Source organism: Prinia subflava, chromosome 1 (assembly GCF_021018805.1).
Source record: "Prinia subflava isolate CZ2003 ecotype Zambia chromosome 1, Cam_Psub_1.2, whole genome shotgun sequence".
Lineage (NCBI taxonomy): Eukaryota > Metazoa > Chordata > Aves > Passeriformes > Cisticolidae > Prinia > Prinia subflava.
This window is the reverse complement of record NC_086247.1, coordinates 90,344,974-90,371,201: the sequence shown is the minus strand read 5'-3', so window position 1 is coordinate 90,371,201 and position 26,228 is coordinate 90,344,974. Positions and strand designations below refer to the sequence as shown.

General features: G+C 37.8%; 1 protein-coding gene across 2 annotated transcripts in view; it reads right to left on the bottom strand.

Moving 5' to 3' along the window:
- Positions 1–26,228, bottom strand: part of DTNBP1 (dystrobrevin binding protein 1) — a 64,121-nt gene that overhangs the window by 9,997 nt on the left and 27,896 nt on the right. For both annotated transcript variants that reach the window (XM_063403019.1, XM_063403029.1), the window contains one exon: positions 25,901–25,923. In XM_063403019.1, the coding sequence (XP_063259089.1) occupies positions 25,901–25,923 (23 nt within the window). The remainder of the gene's footprint in view (positions 1–25,900; positions 25,924–26,228) is intronic.

Below are 26,228 nucleotides of genomic sequence, written 5' to 3'. Positions count from 1 at the left end.
AGGTGCCTGTGTATGCCAGGATTCCAGTCACTAACTCAGCACCTGGAGGAAGAGGCAGCTTCCAACCAATGTGACAGGAAACAGCTTGGGAAAAGGTTTCCACAGAACTCCAAACTTTATCTGGCTACCAGGAAATCATCATAGTTAAGAGACACTAAAAATATGCTCCACCAAAGAGCAAATGCGCAAATTGAGTTCTAAAAACGTAAATACATCCAGGATTAAAAAAAAAATTAAAATCACATCTGTGATTAAAAATACACCAGGCTGAGGGGACTGCTCTGCAAGGTGGCCCACAGCATCAAAATGGATTGTCATTTTAGAACTAGATTTGCTGTGGTTCAGAAACAGCAAAAATGCTTTTTGTCCAGTTCATTTGTCACTAAAAACATCCCAAAACCTGAGTGCATTTGCCTATTTCTCAATTTTTTTAAAAAAATTAAGAGCAGACACATTTTTATGCCTGCAAATGTGGTAAGCAAAATGAATTTAGAATCATTTTAATTGGTTTTAACTATAGTCAAAATTACTATGGATCTACTGTTCTATGGCAGATTAAGGGTGGGGTTTTTCCACACCTGCTTCAAGTCATACAAAGCATGCAAATGTTACAGCAAAAGCTTTGGAGGGGGCTCTCTCCTTCAAGGCACATGCCCGACTACTCCTGGGTTAACAAATCTGCAATCCACCGTCTTCCATTTTTCTGGTTCAATGTCCTTTATGGTCATTGGTGTTCAGTGACAATGTGTGTCTTTCTGGAAGACAGAAATCAGCAACGTGACTTCAGTGGGACGTGACCACAAGCCTTCCTCAGCTTACACCAGGACAGGCTCTGTTAGCAAGAGGGTCTTCTACCTTCTTGATTTATCCTTTAGTCAGATTCCTAACCAAGTGAAAGAGAATAAAAACTGACTGGCAAGGGAAGGAGAGAAGGATAACATTAAGCTGAACCTCCTTAGTGCAGAAAGTAACAAAAAAAGGCAAGGAAAAAAAAAGGAAAAGAAAAAAAGCAAGAAAAAAAAAAAAGAGCAACCACCTGAGTTTACACACTCGTTTCCTGCCTCCCTATAAACCCACCATTTAAAGTATGTAAGAACAATAATTCACTTGGTGAGCTGCAAAATATATATTTCCACTATAAATAAACCTGACAATGTCACATGTACCTTCAGTACATTGAAATTTATTTTTGAGGATTATCTGGCTTTAAAATTCCGCCACACACTGTTGAAAAATCCTATTATTACAGAAATGGTACCTGAAAACAGCTCAAATGATTCAGCACAATTCCACTGTCATGAAATGCAGCATTTAATGCATATGCTCTCCAATTACTGGGTTTTTTCAGCCTTACCTCAAAAATACTAATTTTCAAATGGAAAAACTAATCAATAGCAAATTTAAACCCAAAGTACTTAAAACACAAACCACGGCACTGCAGTATTCTATTCATGTTTCCAAAGGTCTATGAAACTGTCCCAAATAAGATTAATAACATCCCATCGTTCAAGTACAAATTGATCTATCGAACAGTTTAATGACTATTTTCCATTCCAAAAAGATAACCACTCTTGCTTTGGAATTAGAAGGCTTTCAAAGACAGGCAAGCAGCTTCTGCTACTACAAGAATAGTGCCAACCTTAACCTTTGCACAGCTGTGAGCTATTTGCCTTCTAGATCAAATTATGTGCATGTGCAGACACGTAAATTAATGATGAGATGCTGTTCTGCTGTCACAACACATTGTGCACAGGTTGAAAACATGGGTTCCACGACATGGCAAATCAGTTGGCAGGTATCAGCTTTTACTTGTCCTTAAGAATAACACCAAACTCCAAACTCCTGCTGCAGTGGAACTACCCTTCACCCAAATTATAGCCATTTCAGACACACAAAACAACACCATTCAGTGTTGAACTAAATCTTGCCTCAAAAAGTGAAGGCATAACATTTTTTGTCTTTTTTCATAATAACTAAAACAAAATAAAAGTTTCACTCCATAAACTGCTTTTAGAATAACCAGTTTTCTGACTGAACATGCAATTTCTACCTCTCTCTTTGGAGGGAGGGCTAGAACCTGTGGAACAGTCCTGGAGGCCTTCAGAGACAAAAGGAATGAGCTGCAGATTTATAGTCTCAATACAGTTCAGTCTAACCTAACCTGTTTACAATGACTGTGAAATATTTTAGACCTGAGGAGGGATTTTAGGGTTTTGGAAGACATATTTTAATACAAGTCTTAGGTTAACATGACCAATAATTGCTAAATCACAACAGGAAACAAACAAACAAACAAACAAAGGAAAACCTATGTTTCACAAAACAATCGTGAGGAAAAACTTATGTTTCAAAACAATCACGAAACTAGTTGAAAAAGAATTTGATTTTTTCACATGCTTGGTAAAGCATTCTGTATTTATTATGTACACTAGATTTGGTAACAGATCACAGAAACATATCACAGAATCAAAGAATGAATTCTAGATAAAATTATTGAGCTGGAAGGGATCTTTATGGAATGGAAACATCATCTAGTTCCAACACTCTGCCATGACCTTCCACTAGACCAGGTTCCTCAGAGCTCCATCCAATCTGGCCTTCAACACTTCCAAAGAATACGCACTTGCAACTTCCCTGGGCAACCTGTTCTAGTGTCTTATCACCCTTGTAGTAAAGACTTTCCCCCTAAGATCAAATCTAAAGGTACTCTCAGTGTGAATCCATTGCTCCTTGTCCTGTCACTACAACATGCTCTTGCAAAAAGTCACTTCGCCTCTTTCTCACCTCGTCTTTCCTGTAGGCTCCTTCCAGGTACTGGAAGGCCACAGTTAAGTCACCTCAAAAGCCTTCTCTTTTGCTGGCTGAACAATCTCAATTCTACCTGTCTTTCCTAGTAAGGGAGGTGCTCCATCCCTCTAATCTTAATGACCTCCTCTGGAGCTGGAATTTCTTTCTTTTCTTTCTTTTCTTTCTTTTCTTCTTTCTCTTTCTTTCTCTCTTTCTTTCTATTTTAAGGTGAGAAACTAATTACAGGTGAGAAACTGTACAAATTAAAACTAAATATTAACATAGTCAGAACTTCAGGACCACCAGTGAAATAACACTCCCACAGGTAGAAGAAGCTTTATTTGTTTATGCCCAAATTTCATTTGTAGAAATAATTTTAAAAGACCACAAGCCAATCATTATATCAGTAGCACACACAACATGCTTGAAATATTTATTTTATCTTGACAACTCAGTCTATTTCCTGTTCAATTTCTGTCAAAACGATTTCTCCAATGCAAGTAAAAAAATCTGCTATTCATTCATGCAATTAATGCTGAGCTTATTTCTTAGAAAAAAACCCATTAGATTACAAATCTAGTCTGGTTCAACACTGTTTGGTTAACATCCCAAATGAATCACACTATAGATTTTCTTTAGAAAGCCTAGTGATGAGCAAACACTTTTGTTTGATATCCTTAGTGAAACAGTATCTGAAAGAGCATTCCCTCTAACAAACCTGCAGCCAGGAGCATCCACACACAAGGGGACTGATTTGCTAACAGACAGCTATTAGAGATGTGTTACCAGCTGAGGAATTTTAAATTACATGCAGTCCTCCATATTCATTACAGATGGAGCATGAGTTATGACAGACCAGGTTATTTTAAAAATGCATATTTATTCTCAGTGCAAAGCAAAGATGCCATCATTCTTTTTTAAAGAAAGAACATGTAGCGGTGCTATTTGCTAGTAAAGCCAATTTGCAACATTAACAATGGCATTTCTTTTCCATACTTTTTATAACACTGTAAGACAGATGTCTGCAATCTATGTTACAATAGTCTCTTACAAAAGTGTTTTTCAATTAAAGGGTTGCTTTTAAATTCAGCCAATTGGACCGTAACAATTATATAGGCACAATAAAAGGAAGACAACCAAAACAAAAATCGTACTACATTTCGAACAGAACAAGCTGGCTGCACATAAAGCCATATTTTCAGAATATATGACTATATTTTCACAGTTAAAATGCCTCATTTTCTGCTATGGAAAGCCATTATATAGCAAAAAAACAGGGCATCTGACACTAAGTGCAGAAATATACACAGTGTGTTTTTTTCCACCGAACATTTTTATCTTAAAAATTAAAATGTGAAAAAACAGTTTAGTTAGCACATGGGATGTGATTCAGAGGTAAGGCAATATTCAGTGTGTCAGTTCTAAAGAAAGGACACTGAGTTTTAAATTTTTAATGAAACCTTTTAAGCTTTCTCCCATGCATCTAGTTTTCATATACTCACAGCCATTTCACTTGCTTCTTCATTTTTTACAGAATATTAAATGGTCTATAGCTCAGAAATAACAGACCATAATAAAAAAAAGCAGCCCTGATAGAACTTCCAACTTGCAAAATATTAGCTGTCACTAAATAGGTCAATTATAAGAACAAAATTCTTTGGATAAACTTGAAAAATACTTGAGATAAATCTCTTGAAGGGGAAATAAAAAAGTCTTGAAAGATGATCTGCTCCCACTGGCTTGCTGACTTATTTCTGTGCCATCTTCCAAACTGTTCAAACTTGCAACACTGAAGGTAGACTAAAGGTCATCTCTATCTACAGTGTCAGAGACCTTCCATATTTTTACTGCCAATTCAGCACTGCCTCTGCAACTCTGACATGTCTACTTGCATCTTAAAGGATTTAAGGACAAACCTTGAGGGGCAAACCATACAGTGTGGGCACATGGGAAGAAAACCAAAACCCTTCCCTCTTCACAGTCTGCAAACTACGACAGGAATGCGCATGGCTGGCTTTACTTTCTTTGTTCAACCCTGAGGAATGTCTCACACTCTAAATCTCCCAGGATTTCAGGCAGTAGCCAATATTTGCTATGAATAAGAAGGGAAGCTATCAGTAGTTTTCAAATTTTTCCTCTGACATGCAGGTTTTACCATGCTTTGTCTTTAAAGACAACCACACTAAACTAGTGCATCAATGTTGACAAAGTCAAGGCAGACCACCACTCAACCAAACAATAAATGTCATTTTTTGGTACTGGATCAAACTGGCACTGCCAAACCAAGAGAGCAGCAGTGGTCAGGAACAAAAACAATTCTTCTAGACCCAACAGTTCCAAAAAAGAAACCCTTCTGGAGGTGTGTGTTTGTTTGACTGTTTTTATGGAGGATCAGCCACCATCTCTCCTCCTGAAGCTGGCACAGAACTGACATCAGGTGTAAAACCAACAGCCACCACATTGCCAGGTCCAGCTAAAGCTGCAACAGCAACTGTGTCCACCTAAACCTAATTTTGCTGTTTAGTCATTAATTCATCTATGGCAGCACTAGGCACGAATTAAACTTGTGCTTATTCTGGTTTAGCTTGTAGTAACAGATAAATTGATTGTAAAATTTGCTTTTCAAATCAAACTGATTTAAACAATGACAATATTTTAAGTACTGGACTAGGTACTGGTTAAAGGGAGTACTTGCAGGTCTTTTCTCACATGTGCCTTATCTAAGATCTTAATAACATTAGGTTTATAGATTATTTTAAATAAATACTTTAATACATAGAAACTAACAGACTAAAGGAAGTAATTAGAATAATTTATTAGCATTGAACACATCTGGACAAGTTCCACTGGTTAACTTAACTAACCAGTCACCTGTACCCTCCAAGAAAGAGTACAATTAATAGCTAAGACTTTTGTCGTGTTTGATGTTCAGTTTTACACCTGCTTTTCATTGGGAGAAATCATTACCACTAACACAGGACAAAAATTCCTAGGTCTCTCAGTTGCTTAACCCAACACCTCAATGAATATATGCAACAAAGAGAGAGAGACCCATGCAGCAAGGGAGAGGGTGGAGCAGATGGGTGGTGTTACTGATGCTCCAGTGGAGCATTAAACACAAGAAATATGAAAGGAGATACAAAGGAAGAGAAATGAGGATGGGGCCCAGAGAGAGGGCAAGGGCAACTGACAGATTTCCCAAAAGAGATAACAAATGAGCTATGACCCTTCATCCTCGATTTCTCCAGCCTGGTAGAGATTAAACAAGTTGTGGGGAGAAACCCAATACTAACTGGGAGGAAGAAATTTAAAACAAGGGCAGAGAAGGGTTTGCCGTATTGAAACCAAACACCACAAACAAAAAGCCAGTACAATAAAATTTGCCCTACTGAAGCTACTCTGACAGACAAAATCCCAAGAGGCTGCAGGAACAATTGCGTTTGAGTGAGGAAGCACATCCTGCTTTGTGACCATCAGTGACTAAACCCTATGCCTACAGTGAAAACGACCTGACAGATGACACCTGGGATACAGTATCTTATTTGAGCAAACAAAGAAAATCCACCCAAAGGATGCACAGACATCAAAGTGACAGTGAGGAATGAATAAAAAGCAGAAATTCAGGAAGCTGATAAAAGCACTTACAAGGGGGAAGGGAAGAAAGAAGGGGGCTGACTGAAGAGGGAAGTCAGTGTAATTAGGACTGTGAAACCTGTAAAATACACTTCCTGTGAGATTACTCTTTTCAATATACACAGCTGTATGAAATCTCTCCCTCAGCTTTTCCTACCCCCACCTTCTTTTTTTTCCAGCACAGGAATGCTACACAAGTCTTCAAAATCTCCTGCCACGCCTTGGGACAAGCGCTGCTTTGTGCCTGTGCTGCAATACAGTATCAAATGAGGAATCAATTTCCCCGACATCTGTATCAATCAACTTCTGCCATTTGTAAGACCCTTAAAAACATTCACTTCTAGGCCACCTAAAAATATAGAGCACTTAATTTATAATAATTTCCTTAACTCTTGAATATGTATAAGGCCTTGCTAACCTAATTTTTGATTTTGTTCTTCAGAGTAATTTAGCACTAATTAGTCACAAGTACTTTAAACCTCACAAAATGCATGCACATTTCCTCCACAGGGCAAACATGCAGCTGATCTCTGAAAAAGCTACATTTCCTATCTCTGCCTCTCTTTCTCTAAAGACCATCTATCTACTAGGTATCATTCTCTATAGCAACAAAAATCACACATTGTATCTCTGCAACCCATACTTGGACCAATTCAAAGAGCCCATACCATACAGTGATTCCAAAATAGGAAGTGGAAATGCTGATTTTTGAAGCATTAGGATAAGCTATAAGCAGAAGTGTACTGATGCTACTCAGTGTCCCATTTTTCCTCTTTCACATCTAAGCTTGAATCATGTGCTGCTTGAAACCTGAACATCAACTAGTTTTAGAGGAGGGTATCATTAGAACACGATATGACCTTTATTAGATATGAATTATTTGTTCACAACACATTTGGCATGACAGTGGGAAAACATTGCCTTCAGGCCATCATTATATCTGCCCTGTTTCCTTCTCTTTCTTCCTGTCATCCTACATCTGCTTTGTCAGCCCCAACAGTGTCCAACTTCATGGCAAAAGAGATTTGCTGCCTCCTTTTAGAGCAACCAAAAGTATTTTTATTCATTACTAACGCAGAAATAAAATCACAAATTTTAAGACCCAAGCTCTCAACTGCTTCAGGCAGAGTATTTCTCATCTCTTCACTGCTGCTGTAGATTACAACAGATGACACCACACTTGATTTCACTGGCTTCATGCAGGAAAAATTTAGTTCACACTCATGAAAACCAAAATTTATTCTTTAAGTAAAAGATAAAGTTTAATGCAAGTGGGTTACAAACAAAGAGGGTCTAAACATTTGATGCCCAGGGACTTTGGAATGCCTTTTAAAACACAAACGAGATGGGCAAAGTGTGGTAAGCAAACAGAATTTGAAGAAAAAACTCCTCACAGGACTAACACTGAAACCATCTCATCTCAACCCAACAAAACCAGTGGAACATGACAAACAAAGACTGTGAGGTCTTCCAAGACCAGAGACAAACACATCAGGGACAGCATCTGGCAAATCACCTCAGTATCAGCTCCTAAACATATCTGAAATTATAAACAAAGCTTGAGACAGGTGTGGGAATGAACCAAGAACATTCCTGTTGGAATGCGTATTTTGTCTCTAGGATGGAATGAATGCTACACCAAGGTATTCAGCAAGCACTAAACTTCAACCTATTGTCATTCTCTTATAATAAAACTATTAAATCTGTTTCTAGCAGTGACTATCCAAGGCTAATGAGAACTGAAGCATGCATAAGGAATCAAAGTAACATCATTATTATAATTTCATGCTCTATAAAACTGTAGACATTTGGTTAAAAAGCCTCCTATTTTGAAACATCCTTGCTGATATTATTAATTCTAAAATATTTTTCATCTGTGCCTTGCGTATTAAACAAGTTCCCTTGACAACATGTGTTTCTATGTACATCAAACAGTGGCTGCATCAGAGACAGATCTAACCATAAGAAGCCTAAAATCTTGGTCAAGAAAGAAGAAAACAAAGCACTGACACTTCATAATACATCAATACTGTATTTTTGAAATAAGACTGGTAAATACAGAATCATAGAATTGTTAAGATTGGAAAAGACCTCTAAGATCCTCAAGTCCAACCATCAACCCATGTTCATCACTAAACTAAGCCCTCAAGTGCCATACCCACATTTTTGAGTGCTTCCAGGGACACATTCACAAATATGTGAAAGATGACTCAACCACTTCCCTGGGCAGTCTGTTCCAGTGCTTGACAACCCTTTCCACAGAGAAATTTTTCCAAACATCCAATTTAAATCTTCCCTGGTACAACTTGAGGCCATTTCCTTTTCTCTTGTCACTTGTTATTTGGTGGTAGAAACTGATTCCCACCTCAGCACAACCTCCTTTCAGGCAGTTGTGTGGAGCAATAGGTCGTCCCAAGCCTCCTCTTCTCCAGACTAAATACAAATGCACTGTACCCAATATATTACATATAATTTCATATACAAACATATAAAGCATTAATGAGCTAGAATAAATTGCATTTTGATGAAGAAATTTGCAAGGTAGCAAACTTCTACTATTCAAAATAGGTCAGACATTATATACTTGCATACTGCTATTATAATCCATTTTTTAAAATGAAAACAGTAATCACATCAGCAGCTATTAAAGTCTGATGGCCTGCTTTTTCTAACACGTATCTAATGCTTTCTAAATAGCAAACTGAATGAGGATACTCAGCCTAAACAAAAAAAACCAACCATAAAAAAAAGACTGGAAGAGATTTCATTTTATAAACATGTATATAGAAAATACAACAAGAAATGTTATTCTTAGACACACAAGTTAAAATGAAGAACAAATTTACAGTGAGGCAGCTAATAATAATGTAGGTCACATCTGATGATTTGCTATTTGGAAAGACCCCATTTCAAAGTCTCATTTACATTTCACACTATCTTTGTTTTAAGTATTCTTTAAAAGTTCTAAACAGTTAACCATATTTCACCTTTCACTTTTATTAACCTACATGAACAGATCTGACAGATTTGAGAGCAAGGCAGCAACCAACTAGTTAAATCAGCAGTACTGGAAGCATAATGTGCACCCACTGAGTCACCAAGGTTATATAAACTGACACAGCAAATTAATACCACTGCTTCCCTGGCTCCCAAAATACAAACCACTCAGCTACTCAGCCATTACAAATTATATCTGTGTTTCAGTGCTAGGAGAACGGTCAGAGCCCAGAAACTGAGCTACCTGCTCATTCATGAAGAGATCTGGAGGTCAGATCCAAGGTGTGTCAAGCTCAATGATGTGCCATTGGCACCTGCCCTGCCCCTCCTTCACCCATCTGAGGATGAATACTGAAGTCAAGATTTTGCAGATCGCTCCAGGATATTTGTGGAGTGATGGAAGTCCTGTAGGAAATCAGTTCTCAGGTGCTTCACAGACCGGATTGCACCTACCCAAGTGGTAACAGGGCAAAAGAAAACTATGAAGTAGCTCAACTATAAAATATGGAAGAGCTATGATTAGAAGTACTCTGAAAAATACTTCTCTAGGTACATGCACTTTTTGACTCGCAGTTTAACAGTATCTGTATGAACTTGGAGCCTCCTGAAGTGTAAGACTCTTAAGAAAAACAAAATATTTATTCAATATAGCCTTAAAAAAGTCATAGTACAGAGAATTCTTAAAATAGAAGCTTGCAAAGCGCATTATATTGTCAGAGCAAATCTGTCTCCATCCCGCCAGAGATGCTAGTGCGGTGATCCGCATGTAACTCCACCTATCTTTTAAGGCAAAAACTGTCCTAGTACCACTGCTTGTGGGCTTTAATGCAAAGTTCTGGCAATCATCCAGCACTCCAGAAGGGAGGGAATGTAGCTTTTCAAATTTTCTTTTTAGGTCATGGCATAAGAGATCATACTGATGGCCACTAATGCTCCATTTACAAATGCAGAGGGAAGTCAGCAACTTGTACTTAAAGAAAAAAGAAAGGTGCTTCTAAAAAAAGTGCCACATTGCGCAGAAACTTCATGCTTATACAAATTATCTGACACTTTCCACAGAGCTCAGTGAAACACAAACCAGAAAATATCATATACTACATGGAATTGAAGAACAAGGGTGAAGCAGCATATTTTTGTCCATGGCAAATAGGCAAGCCTAAGAAACAGTGATATTTTTAAACAGAAGTTTTAAGAGAAATGAAGAAAAGCCCAAACATTTTTATAAAATTTATCTTGTCCCCTATGCTTAGAATATGAAAAGGTATGTGTGGAATTGCATTTTATGGAAATGGTTTGCTCTGGCTCACCCCTGGAAAATGTATGGTTTATCCCAAGTCTGTACCCTCCCTGCAGTATCCTGTATCTGTAACCTCACTGGCTGGAGAATGTTACCGCGCCCCTTTGAACCTCTGTGATAAGAATGCTAAGGCAGAAGGCTCTGCCCTCTTTGCCTTTCTTCCCCCTGGAGGCCTCTGGACGCTCCACTTCCCTCTCCCCCTTCCCCTTCCCCCCTTCCCTTCCCCTCTCCCTCAGTGAATAAACCCTCACCTCATCAGCACCCCACCGGCGTCTGAGTCTCTTTGCCTGCCAGCACAGGAACACCCACGACCCAAGGACCCCGGGGGTCTCCCGGGGGACCCCCCCGGGAGCCCCCCAAAATTTAAACAACAACAGTATGCACAATTATCACTGAAATGAGCAGACTGCGCTTGAGAGCAGCTCACATTTAATGTTAGTAAGTGGTATTTGGAACTTTTATCTTCTGTGAAGAAATCCAAATTGTTTTGGTGCTTGAGATGTGGTTAAGTCTCTGGGCAATCATAAAATCAAAAACCTTCCCCACACTTTTCTCAGACTTGCCCTTTAAAGCGAAGTTAACGGTTCCATACAATTTTTTGGCTTTATACAGAACCCTCTACAAAAGTCTTTGCCAGCAAGACAGATGCCATATTGCCTTCTAAATCAAAATAGCAACTAAGAATGATAAGTGAGGACATCACTGGAACATGGATCCAATTAGCAGAATATGGCAAAATTGACATTTATATAACAAAGTTTCAGGTTAGTCATCAATGACTAAATTTATACCACAGAGCTATTAATTCTCACCCTCTGTAGACAGAAGAGCAGCAGATTAGAAGAATCAGCAAACCAATAGATTTTTTTGCCCAACAGACTTCAGTAGAATCACAGAATGGCCGGGGCTGGAAGGGACTTCTGGAGATCATCCGGTCCAACCCCTTGCCAAGGCAAGGTCAACCTAGAGCAGGTGACACAGGAGCACATCCAGGTGGGTGTGGAATGTCTCCAGAGAGGGGGACTCCACAACCTTCCTGGGCAGCCTGTTCCAGTGCTCTGCCACCCTCAGTGTGGCACCCTCAGTTCTTGCTCTTTCTGAGGTGGAACTTCTTGTGTTTCAGTTCATGGCCACTGCTTCTCATCCTGTTGCTGGGCACCACTGAAAAAAGTGTCTGACACCATCCTCTTGGCACCTGCCTTAGAGATCTCTGTATGCATTAATGAGATCCCCTCTCAGTCTTCTCCAGACTAAACAGGCCCAGCTCCCTCAGGCTTTCCTCCTAAGAGAAAGAGAGATGCTCCAGACCTCTAATTATCTTTGTGACCTCTCCAGGAGCTGCTTGTATTCTCGTACTGAGGATCCCAGACCGGACACGGCACTCCAGATGTATTGTTCGAAACTCTGGTGTTCCTCCTCCCCAGTAAAACTTGACAGCTATGGTAGGGCAGAAAACAACTGACACCAGACAAAATAAAAAATTGAGCAGTATCACAATATAGGCAGACAGTATTTTCATGCTTTGGATTTAAGAAAGCCTCTTCGATAAATTAATACTAGAACAGTTTACACAATTAACAATTAGCTGGAGGCATACTAATTACTACAAAACAACCTCCCCAGTTCCCCATTGTCCAACACACCTGGCCCTTTCTGGAATTTTTCTTTTTCCTGATGCTAACTCCTTCAGTATGTTTACATGCAGAAGTCTTCATGTCCCCTCTTCTGTCAAGCAAGCCAAGCTCTCCTAGCATCTCGTGAAATAAGCTCTCTTCTTCTAACTCAATTGTTTCTCTAACACCTCATTTGCAGCTGACCACTGGAAATCTCATGATTGATCCATTTCTGCATGTTATTTACCCTGTTCACAGTTGAATTAATCCTAATAGTTCATTTCTCAAAAGAGACTTCATAACTGAGATTGTTTTCCTCCTAAATCATTCTCACTCAATAAGCTGTCACTTGCCAAACTTTTTGGTTTGCTATTTATTATTTTTGTCTGTGCTAGATAAAACCTTTTCTGTTTTCTCTTCTGTTCTACAGTTAGTCCACAATTCCTTCTCATACAAAATTAGTTTTCACTCCATGGATTTTATTAGACTGAATAATCACTAATATGCAGGAGAAAACATCATTGGTACAAAAGCACCCTGAACTCTACACAGGGACAGAGCATGAGAGAAACAGAAGTACCTCTGCCAGACCTCCTCCCACCTTGCAACTAGTGGACATTTTCATACCCATTAAGGCCTCCCAAATGTGCTGAAAATCAAGGATTTGGCTTTCTATTCTGTCAGCTTTCCTACAGCTTTGCATTGGAAACACACTCAATTGTAATAAGAACCAGATACTAAATGACTGTCAGCACAACCTCTAAATATCTACCAACAAGCAAAAAAGGAAAAAATACATATGTCATCCAAATCCATAATGTGGATAGACTTCTTCCAGTCACACAGTTTTGTGGAGACAGAAGCTGAAGCCATAGGCACCTCTTGAGGACCCTGGTCTTCATCAAGAGACAGCAACTACACTGCACCTGAGAGTAACCAAATGGACAATGGTGCTCTTTAAAATAAAGGTAAATCTTTAAAACAAAGGCTTAGGACATTGTGTCAGCAAAACTGCAATTCCCACACTGCTGGTGACCTGCAAACCCTGAGCCTATCAAGTACCACCACTTTCATTTCCTACCCTTGTGAAAGGCACAAGGTAACTGAAAATAAATTGTGTCGTGTTCAGTGTGTCTTCTCCACGAGGCATGGGCTCCCAGTTTAATGTTCAATATCCAGAGAGAATAAATCTACGTGGATTTAAGATTATGAGCAAGGGAAAACCCTCCTGAGCCAATGGAAATGCTGGTGTGCCAGGTCTGGAGTGATTACATAATCATCTAATTAAGATAGAAACTTATTCCTATAAATGGCACCATTCCCGTTTGATTTAAAATGAGACACAGCCAACTACGTTTTGATCAAGTCTCATGTATGCAACATCAAAATAGCACTAGCTGCCTTCTACATAAAAGGCAAAAAGGGCTGAGTGACATCTCCACAAGATTCTTATTTCACCCTAATCCAGAGTAACCCAAGTGATTAAAAATGAAACAATGTGTAAGTCAAAACTGCCTCTTAACCTCTTCTGGCCTTAATTCACACACTCAATTAGAAATATGCAATTTAGAAATATTATGTACATATAAAAATGTGTTGCTGACTTTTAAAAATACATCACATTTTTAATAACTATTTTTATCACATAATATTTCACCTGCAAAAGCAGATACAACCCGAAAAAGGAAGCCATACAAGCTACAGTACTGAAGACTTAGGTTTGTACAGTTTCAGCTCCACTGCCTTGATACAATTTCACATGACATACCTAACACTCAAATAAAACAGCCAGAATAGTTTACCAGAATATCCCCATTTTTGTTCCATTTACTGAAAGGAGTAGAGAAGCATTCAGAATTCCTACATGCTCACATGCCCACCTCAGCCATCCACACACATCATTAGAACCTCAGCAGAACGAGCCATTTAATAATACACTGCTGGGAAAGGTGGGGCTCAGATTTATGTAAGAACATGCTATAAAGAAGGAATAAATTATTTCTACTGCAGCTTTTAAAACAATTCTACCTTTTTTGAATACTGTAAGAACCAGAATAGTATCATATTTAGAGTACCACTACAGAAAGAAACGGAGTCATGTGGAGAAGCATAAAAAGTGCTTTTCTATTGCTGTACATTTATTTAGTTACAAATCAAACTGATGAAATGTCTGCAATTACAGTCACACTTCTAATATAAAATAAAAGCAGCATGTCAAAAGAACTAATACTGTCTTTACAAAACTGCTCAAAAATTCATTTGCACCATGATAAAATCACAACAAAGCAAGAGCCTACAGCATTTGGTCTTTCAGCACCCCCAAAAGTACTACAGCTGGCCTTGTTAGAGAGTTTAGAAGTAGGTATATGAGTACTTTTTAACCTGTCATTAACCATTAATTAAAGAGATTATCTAAAATTATGCTTTGCATTACTTTTCTTTCTGTCACAAAGCTGGAGATGAAAATGTGATTAAAAAATTAGAATAATCCTGATTACCATAGAGGTGTTAACCTTTCCAATATTAATGTTGTTACTAAGGCTTCTACTTTCTGCTACCTCTTCCCAGAAGTACTTGGACTAATACTGCTAAGGCTTACATTTCAAACTATTCTCCAATTTCATATTCTATTCCTTATATAATTCCAAGGTTGACCTCCACCTCACACACAAAACAGACGTTCTACTGTCCAAGATATGATGGTAAATAAGGAGAAAAAGAAATACTTGCAGCTGTGCCCCTCTTTGCCCATACTTCCACTGCAATTTCAAGAAACAAGAACAAGTAAAGAGGGACAAGTTCTGCCAACATGCACAAAGTAGTTAAGAACACAAAATGGATTATACCAGTAGTGTGTGTGTATATATATATATATATATATATATATAGCTTGCAACACTACACAATTTTGAGCAGAGAGTGGTCAACCACATTCAGCAGAACAGATGGCAAATTTTGACATCTTTAACTAAACAATCAACTGATCTGACTAGACTTATGGAAAACAAGTATTTTTACAAATTAAGTATTTCTAATCAACACAAATGTAAAGGGTTCTCTCATGTCACATGAATTGCTTAAAACAACATATTCCACTTTACATAATTATTTAACACAAACATCAACTTTAGTGGTCAAAAATACAACTCATAGGTAGAACCTTGATAAAGGTATGCTCCAACAGGTTATTAAAATAGCAAATAGTTCTATTTATCTTTTGGTCCTGGACATTCACTGAAAAAAAAAAATCCACGTGAATGGTAACAGAAAAAAAAACTCTTCCAGTGGTTATGTAAAAGAATATAAAAAGAATCAGAGTAGAAATCTACGTTTTCTTTCAACTTTAATTAGTGCACAGTTCTAAACACCATTACTTACAAATTAACAGCATAAATATGTTATTGGTTGCATGATTAAGAACATTGTTTCATATGATAAAGGGGGCTTATATGGATTTAAATAGCATTAGCTTCTTCATTAAAAATGTATCTTTAAAAATTACTTATTGTTTTATTTATCTAAGGAAATTAGCATGACTATCTATGCTAACATTTACTGCTCTATTTTTTTATTCTTGGTTTTATCTTCAGATAATATTTCTCTGTCTCCTCTCATCCTCTGGTGTCACCCCACCCTTAGACACGCCTGCTTGAATTTTAGCTAACAAGATATCTGTGTATTTGAATTCTTTTACTAATTCTAATTAACATTACCTTGACAATAATGCAAAGAGACAGACAACAGCAAAACAATAAACAAAAGCCCTGAAAAAACAGACATTAACTCACCATTTCTTTCAAATTTGCTAAATCAAGTTGATAATTATCCTGTCGTTTACAGTACACCCTTTCCAAATCAGGCAATGGTGGTAATTGAGGAAATTAATTAAGCTAACTTTAATTTCATTTTGCATTTTACATTAGCTTGGCAAGTTAAGGCGACAAATGACAAAGATGATAATAAAGTTCCACCTACGTGAATTCTTCTGGCTATTCTCAGTGCCTCCCGGAGATGACATGGCAGTAAGAAATAAGCAAGTAAAAAGAAACCCAGCACTGGTCAAGTGAAAGCTCCAGTTACCAAGCAGCCCCAGTGATGTGCATCTTCACTGATGCAGAACAAAGACCTTTGGCAGAAGGCTGCTTTTTCAAAGCAGCGCTACCGCGACGGGCAGTTTCCGATGGGCCACTCGCACGCAGATGCAGCTGCACACACATGGAGACTTCAACTCAGCGCCTCCCCAGAACCTGAGCACAGCTCCCAGCAGCTGGGCTCCACCAGAAATGCAGGCATGGATTTGGGAAGATACCACACGCTGCTGAACCAAGGGGTGCTGCAGAGACTGAAATCTTCCCAGCGGGATATAATCTGATGACACGCAGCTACAGCATGTGTTTATTTGGCAGAGAGCTGGGAGCGTCTGAAAAGGATTCAGGAGCAAGGGGAAAGGTACAGAAGGGTTCTGAATTCTTTTTTTTATTAGGCACTGTTCACAAGGCTCACCCCTTAAAGTGTCTCGCTTTACCATGGCTTAGCTCAGATACCCCACAAACCAGATTACAGACTATTCTTACTTCACACATAAAATATTAAAAGCCTTGGATGTGATTTTTTAAATAAATTAGAACAGTATTCTCTACTGAAAACTGAATTTTCTGTATTACATATCCAGGCTATATTTTCATCAAAAACGAAAATAAAAAAAGGTTATGCAGCTGAGGAAAAAAAAAATACAGCAAAAGCATATGACTGAGAATCTTTGGCTCTGGTGATGCTGCAGTTACACAACAGTGCATTTATGTTCAAAAACTGTAAGGCATTCCTCAGAATTGGGAACACTGGCACACATTGCCTCTTCAGTTTAGGAGGGTGCATAGTGCTGCCAGAAACCAGGATAGCCATAGCAATTCCTTGCTTTTACTTAAAAAGATCAGATTTTGCAAACCTTCTCTGTGCCAATTATCAAAATACAGAGTAGGGACAAAAGGCAATTATATAACACATACTTCCCCAATCGACATCATTAAAAGTAAAAATACCCAGAATGTTTGGCCTGCAAAACTCGGGTTTATTCAACTGGTGAAAATAACACCAAAAATATCTATGTGAAAGATTAAAAGAATGACAATAATCGTGAGATAATCCCATCTTCAGTCTGGACTTCGGTAATTAAAGGATGAATTCAAGTTGGAGCTGCAGACAGAACTGGCTTTTTTTTTTTTTTTTTACCACATCAGTCATTTCAGCATTAGAGACAATTAAAACATTACACCTTTAAATATTTTCTTTTCTACATAAACTGAGTATGACAGGGCTGGTGTTCCCATGAAATTGTTTCCTATTATCTACGTAGTTTGCTATTCACCCTGGCAATGGCTGAAGAAAACCCCTGTTGTTACCCTGGCCCCCTCCACTCCTCACAAAACCAGGATTCTGTGAGGCTGATTCCAGCAGAGAGTAAAGCTCTACCACAGCCAACAGGAGCTGCACCTGCACACCCATGAGGCACCTTATTTTAAGCTGCAGTGATTCCAAATTTGTTATGATCTGACCCCTGAAAGGGCTTTTGACTTAGTGCAACACCAGATTACAAAGAGAGTAGGAATCAAGGGAAAAATGAGAGAATTACATAAATGCATCACTATTGAAATTTGTTGGGAGGATAAACCAGCCCCCTCAAAATGCCATACAAAGAAAAGATGAGAGAGCATGTGGGTGTCTCATGAAATAAAACCCACAGGATTCTCTAAAAATATATGTAGATGAGGCAGAATTTAATAGAAAGGAGGGTTCCTGCCCTTCACTCTTACCCAGTCAGATTAGCATTAAAAAAAAAAAAACCCTGATAAACACAAGGTTTCAGCAGCACTGGTAACATTAGCACTCTATGGGTTATGCTAATTCATTGACTGAATAGTACTTTCAGGTGACAGCCGTCACCCAAATTCCTGAAATCCAGTTGAGCATGGAGGCTACAAACTACACTATAGAATCTCCAACATAAAAAGTGATATTATAGCTAAACACACAACAGACAAAAATAAATAAATAAATTTTTAAAAAGGTATTTAAAGCATTAAACCAGAAGTGGCTTGGAGTAGAAGCGACAAAACCAAAATCTTTGATCCGTCAAGTTACAATAGCATACACTGTTTATTCCAAGGAAATCTGACCATCTAGTTTGCCCATAAATAATCTGGTCTCTTTATGGCAGCCCTTTGAGACTTCCTTTAGAAACCTTACTCCCTGTTTACAGCTTTGAAAATTCAGGCCTTTTTATATAATCACTTTAGTAATGAATGCCATTTTATCACTAAGATCCACTCAAGGCTGTATTGACACTACCAAAACAAGCCCTGTTTTCACCTCTCCAGTTGAAAACTAATAAAAAATGAGCAGAAGAAAAATAATTCCTCATCATATCAAATTATTAAGAGCTGGGGTTTTTCAGCCTGGAGAAGAGATGATTTCAGAGAGACCTCACTGTGGCCTTAAGGGCGCTTATAAAAAGGAGGCAGAGGGATTTTTTCATGGGCAGATAGTGACAGGACAAGGGGCAATGGATTTAAAATGAAAGAGTGCAGGTTTAGATTACATGTTAGGAAGAAATTCTTCACTCAGTGGGTGGTAAGCTACTGGCATAGGTTGGCAAGAGAGGTTGGCGATGCCTCATCCCTGGAAGTGTTCAAGGTTGGATGGGGCTCTGAGCAACCTGGTCTTGTGAGTGGCCCCCCAGTGGCAGGGGGGTTGCAACTAGATGATCTTTCAGCCCAAACCATTATATACTGAGTTAGTGCAGCCCTCCTTTGGACAAACCACAATGGAAACTGGCTTTCTGATGTAGTAATCAAAGGCAGAATTGTAGATAATTTTCTTTCTATAGTTGAAATATGCCAAACCTCCCCTTTTTTTTCCTCTTCCATTGAAACGTAAATTCTATTATTTGTATAGAAAATACTGTCTGTCCTAAAGACTTGATGCTTATTAACATATTAGATAAATTTATTTCCTGTCATCTGCAAAATAGATGCATACACAAGATATTACCCGTTGTAGTTTGCTTCACTCCCAGTCTTAATCCAGCCAACATTTTGCTGCCTTGGCAAAGGCAGCTAATACATTTTCAATTACACCTCACGTTCAGTTTGTGTTGTCAATTGAGAACAAAGTCACGTTCAGAAGGTCAGCAAGAGACAAGCAGTTCTGGTGTGTTATCACAGAAAACTGAAAACTCCCACTGTTCCTGGGTATGTATTCACAGATAGGACAAGCTCTCAAAGTATGCCATTAAGTTTGATAACTTGGCCGAAGAGAATCAGATGTGTGCATCTCAGCACCACCCCCCTGCAGGCTACAGAAATGTACATCTGAAAGCTCCTACACACACTTCAGTGTTGGTAATATCTGCCCAGATGTATAAAGATTCAATTATTTACTGAGGAGGACTGAAACCAGTGAAAGACCAAGAGTGAACCTTCCTTAAATTCCTCTGTCCAAAAGGATTTTAAAACCAAATCACTATTTTTCACAAGGCTTGATTTTAAGGCCATGCCATTGCAAGGAAGGCAAAAAGGAGCAAAAATAGAAGATACAAAAAGCTAGATACAGACCTAGAAAATGTAAAAATTTGTCCCAAAAGTTAAATAGATGTCTGCAAGAATCTGCAAACTTGAAAACATAGAAAGCAAAATCAAAAGCAAGGTAGCTATAAGGACACTTCATAATCTTGTTTCCTCCTCCATCTGTCTCATCCTATTACACTAAAATGGAAGACTTGAGTAGTTAAACTTATTTGCCTTTCACTCAAGGTTTCACTCACCAGAAGCACCTAAGTCCCAAATCTTTCTGTTCCCTAGAGAATGGTTATCTTATATGAGAGTCTTGGTCAGTTCTTGCCACAAACAACACAGAGCATCCAAAGTTGCAAGACTCTCCTTCCTTAGCCCAGATGGGAAAGAAGCTAGTAAAACACAGTATTAACTAGAAATCTATCAGGATATTTTCAGCTCATAGCAAAATAATGAGGAAACTCCTGATATCTGAACATAAACCTGAAAGTTTAATTCCATTTTAGCTTTATTACAAAAGAATTAAGCAATTTTTTACCAACTGTTTTCTGGTATGACAAAGCAAAAGTTTTCTGTGTACAAGGTTTAAATATTGAAGCTTTCGACCACAGAAATGTTTAAGTAATGGAACTCCATGTGGCTGGAAACAATTTCTACCGCAATGTCATCTTACTCTTGCTCAGAAGAAGCACACAGGATTATGTGCTCAAAATGACAGCTCAGCTTCAAGAGCAGCTACATCACTGAATGCACGAGCTTTGTCAACCAAGAGCTGTAAACACCTCCACTGCATATTGCTCACACATCTGGAAGGCAATGTGAAGACTAGGAAAAAGGAGTTTTATTTTGACATCCATCAGAACACAGCACCATAAAGAGGATCCCTAGACTGGATGAAAAAAAAATCAGTTTGACATACTATTTGTTAGTGTGTAGATTTCAAAAAACAGAGAACAAAGAGATGAAGCCAACAGGCTGCTCCAAACATTGTGTGCTCTTAGAATAGTGAACAGCAAAAGCTGGGAAATTAAAGTTTGGATATAAACATATTTAAGCTCCTCATAAAAGGACTGGAAAACTGCAATTTCAACAGCAGCATCTTAGATGCATGAATAGGGATGACAAAAAAATCTGCATATCAAATGTGACCCAGTGATTTAACCTTGAAGGCAAAAGCAAGAAAAACCACTTCTTTACTTCACAGGTCAGTTTCTCAGGAAATATTTTGATAATGCTCTTAAAACTTATCAGGCCTTGTTTGGGAAAGACCTCTGATTCAAAAGGCTGAAAACATATTTTGTTGTATTGTAAACAGAAGTGCTGAAAATGGTCATATGACCTGTTTCCCTGAGCTTGAATGAAACTAATCCTGTTAAAGCTTAGAAATATGCATGACTCAGTAGCCAAAGCCATGTGCATATTTGCCCTTGCAAAGTTGCTGCCACCTTTCATTGTCTAAAAGTGCTGTGTTGCTGATCTCTAAACAGCCTCTAGTGCTTTACTTTTTTTTCCAGAAATGAGCTCAAATCATTGCATTCTAAACTTCTAATAGAAAGGGACTTTTACAAACAATTTAAAAATCTATCACGTATATAGTTCCCATTTGGATAAATTAGAAGTAAACTCCACAGCATATGTTATTACCATTGTGCAATTCTACCACTTTTAAAACTTTTATGTTTTTTCCTGCTCTCTCACTGCTGATTATTTACCCCATTATCTGCTCCACTCTTCCATCTTCTAATGAGATTAACACTATTCTGTAACTATTTACTACATAATCCTGGCTGCTCTGGAACTAAACAAACGTTAACACAAAAAAGAAAAAAATAAATTAAAAAATGGTACCATGTGTTTAGAAGGATGATGGAATGATTTGAAATCTCAGTGCACTCCTAAATGCAGTAGGTTTCAAGTATCAGGAGCAAATAACCACATATATGCTATCTAATTTCCAATTTCTCAGCTGTAAAATGAAAATGATACCTTTCTAAATGATGCAAGAGCACAACCCATCAAATACAAAAATCAAAACCACACACAAATATCAACTAAAATAAACTCTGCTATTGCAAGAAATTGCCAAGATTCAGAACAGAACACTTTTTTAGAGCATCTTTATGAATCTCAGCCAAGACAGGACAGCACAGAGCATAAGCCAGTTCCTACAAGCAGTTCTCCCAAGACTGAAATTGGTGCATGCTAGGAAGAAACTTGCAGGCTACTTCATATGGCATACCAATGTTTCCATTCATAAATTCACCATCTTTTATAGCAAAGACCTCTGAAAGATAAAGTACTAAAAAAAGATAAGGAACTAGACAGCCTTCAAGATGTTCTGTCCTCAACACTCCAGGTACACAAATGCCAGTGCTGCAGCAGTGTCGACGAAGACTTCACACACTCATTCCCTGCTACTTCAGAGAGAGATGTTTAACACAAAAAAGCAGGAAAGCTTCTAACATTCACTTTCTCAGCATCACAGATTATTAAATAATAATCAAATTCAATTACTCTGTAATAGAAAACCCCTGTGGTTGAAAGATGAGAGACTGGAAAGGTTTGCCTCTGCACACTGTGGGTGCAGCAAACAATAAAGCTGAATGTCTGGCCCTATAAAAATAAGCAAAAAGAAGAACAGTAAAATCTATTCCTCACAATGAAATAGAGTACAATCTGCAATACCAACATGAAAATGGCAGAAACAAATTCTAAAACACTGACAAATACAAAAATAATTCATAATTTCTTGAAGTAGTATTATATTCTTATTTCATGCTCCTTGAAAGGTACTAACATCAAGGAGCAAGAGAGTTTGTGGATTCTCAACACTTTCCAATGCTGAAAAACCGCCATATACACATTCCTTGATAGGGCCCCTTCTGGATGATACCTGGTATCTTCAAAGAATACACTTAAAAGATCAAGGAATTAACACTTTGTACCTTGGGACACACAGTGGGAAGTTGTAAATGAAACCAGAAACAATTCCATTTTTTAGTGTAGATTTTGCTTCAATATAAAAATAAATAAATACTAGGTATATACCAGAGCACTTAAAATGTTTTTAAGGTTACAGACACTTGAAGATATCACAAATTTACAGACTACACCTGTGTGCCTATTTGTATTTACACACCTACGAAACTACAGGGAAGTAACATTTTAAAACACATCTGAGAGGTCTGTGAAGATACTCAGCAGCCTTGTGAATCACATCTGCACTCTCAGGGTCAGTGCCAACACAAAATTAGCAATTTTTTCTGTATTCATTGTGTAATTGATGGGATGCATCACAGAATTCAAGTTTCTAGTGCTGTGCTATTTTGAATCTCAGACTAGACCACTCAGTTTCTTAATTCCAGTAAAACTTACTTTCTGTCCTGAGCAAGGCATAAGAACTCATCACTGGTGAATGTGAGAGTTGCATCTGGACACTGAAAAAAGTGCATACAACTCTCTTTTAACCCTTCTAGCAAACATATTGAAGGAAATTTTTTTGGTACTGTAATGCCTTCATATTCAGATAGAACAATGCTGTATCTTTATGAAAGATATTTTTACGCAAGACATTTACCATCCTTATATCCTGGAAGCTATTACTTTTTAGCATATGGTATTCAAATTCACAAATAACAAGTTACTATTATAAAAAATGGCATTTCAGGTTTTTCCATTGGAACAGATTTTCATGTACAAAGATTTCATGTGCAAATGCATTGAAAGATGCAAGTGTATAGGAAAGCATTTTAAACAGTTCTTGTTTCCCAGACCTTACACTGGGTATTTCATGAACAGAATGTTGAGGAAGACATTTCACTCTGGACAATTATGCAAAGATAAATTAGTTGAGGATGTAGTCTGTACTTGCAGTATTAAAATGTAGAGAACCATCTACTCAACTACTTAACACGTTTCAGTTGGAACCAACTTCTTCTGACTTCTTTTGCTTTTTAGATTACAGTGTTAGGCAGTTAACGTAGGACACACTGCTTGACTTCGCTGCTGCCTTTTCCTTCCTCTGTGACAGGATTCCTATGGACATCCAGCGAGTTATCTCAGTGTGCTTCATCAACTGGAACTAAAGCCAACCAAGTGACAGATCATTTTTGCCAAAATCTAGTGAGCCCTGGAAGCAGCCCAAAACAGAAAACTCAAGCAGGAGCCCTGAGTTAGATTGGGCAAAGCTGTCCTAGAACCAAAACATCTGCCATGACGTAATAAAACTTCCCCAGCTAGAAATCTCCCATTCTCCCTAATTCTAGCTGATGAAAGATATGCCAGGTAGGCAAAAGGCCAGAAAAAGACTGACTGAAGCCAAGATAACAAATACCTCTACTTCACAATCCAGGCTGACAACAAATTTCCAGGATCTGAGAACTCAGTAAGTCAGAAACCCAAGAACATTTCCTCCAAGGATGTATTTTCAATCAATTCTGCACCTGGATTTTTAGCAGTTTAATCGCAATTTCCTGGGAAATGTCAGGCAAAACAGTGAAAGTTGTTGCCAAAATCAAAACATGGAATCTATTGTTTATTTTAAACCTTGTTGTCATCTTCTAGAAAGGAATTAGATTTGATTGACAAGACCATTCTTGAAATTTTCTTAGCAATTACTTTCCTTGTCTACTGTCAGATACAAGCTTGTCCACCAGTTCACTGTACAAAAACCGACACAAATTAGGCTGACAGATGTTTAATATTCATTTCCCACTATTCATCCCTCTATGCTTATCAAGCCTTCTCTTGGCTACCAAGTCTTTCATAACCAGTATTGGAAATCTGTATGCCTCTGTATCCATTACAGAACCAGTTGCTTAGTTTGGTATAAATTTCAAGGTCAACACACAGCTAGCGTGTTCCTCTTCCATCAAAATAATAATCTTTCTAAAATACTTACTTGTCAAATAACATTAAAGTCTCTATTAAAATAACAAGGGGCCTAGAGAGAAATTACTTTGGAAACCACTCTCCTAGCTTCCAGAAGCTCACTTAAAATACTTGATTAATACCAAGAAAAAACCAAGATTCACTGTTCTCACAAGCACCAGGTACTACAAAGTAGCTGCCTTGCTTTGGATCAGAAGGAGCCCGGCATTTTTATTGAGTTGCTCTAGGTTGAAATCTGTCAAATCAATCCACAAAAGGATTGGTTGGGTAAGCTACAGAAAAAGTGACATTTTACATAATCTGTGTTGCTTATCTGTTACTGTTATTTTCCTTTTGTAACATCACAAAGATGAGATAGTAATGAACTGAAAAGGCAAAGGAATGCAGCTGATAGAAATTTCCATTCCATTTCAAGAGACAATTGATTAACATAAGTCAAGGCACCTGACTTTATTCTCCTAAATACTCGTCCCAAACCCACTGTCACATCCCATCCAAAACAAGAGATAATAGTAATGCTCAAGCTGATCAAACATCAACAGCAGTAGGTAGAGTAAGCTCTAGTTTAGGATTTCCTGAAAATGGGACTGTGTTCCATCTATGTTCAGAGACAAAGCAACAGTACATGACAGTTCCCAGCCATTACATCATATATTGGACAAATATTTGTATGTATCATCGAGTATCTCCAACAAGTTGAGCTACAAAAATTAAATTTGCATAATACTTTGAAAATTCCCTGGAAACAGCCAGACAAAAATCTAACATATAACAGCCTGCAAGACATGCCAAAAATGTGCTAGAAAAGACATCAACTAGTTGAAGACAAAGCCCTTAACTACAAAAATTGAACACCAAGGGAAAGGCTTGAATTAGATAAGGGAATCTCTGAAACCTAGATAAGACAACAAAATATCTATGCTCTCCCCACACTTAGGACTCTTACAAAGAAAACAGTAGAAAGAATAGGTAAAATGAAAAATACACAGCTTGCTGGGTCAACATAAAATTAACACTTAAATGTAGACAGGCAAAAGTTCCTTCCTAGTTTCACTTAATACAGAAATTACTGTAAATCTTACAAACATTTAAGTTGAAAATAAAATAGAATTTACCTTTGAATGTCTCTAGTTCCTTCCTGTTGGAGAAGAGCAGAATGAAAAAAATAATTAGAAACACCACATGTAGAACTACAGGATTTATTTTACAGGCTTTAAGACTCGCTAAAAGACAAAAATCAAAGAATTTGACTGTAACCATATGTAAGGGTAATACAGGGTAATAAGGGTAATGTGTTTATCTAAAGCAAACAAAATCAACCTGTTTATAAATTAGGCCACCACCTCTTTATAAGCATGTACAATTATACAAATTTTGCACATTTATGTCTAGCTACATAATTTCCAGATATACTGCTCTAAAAATAACCAAGACTTCTTAAGG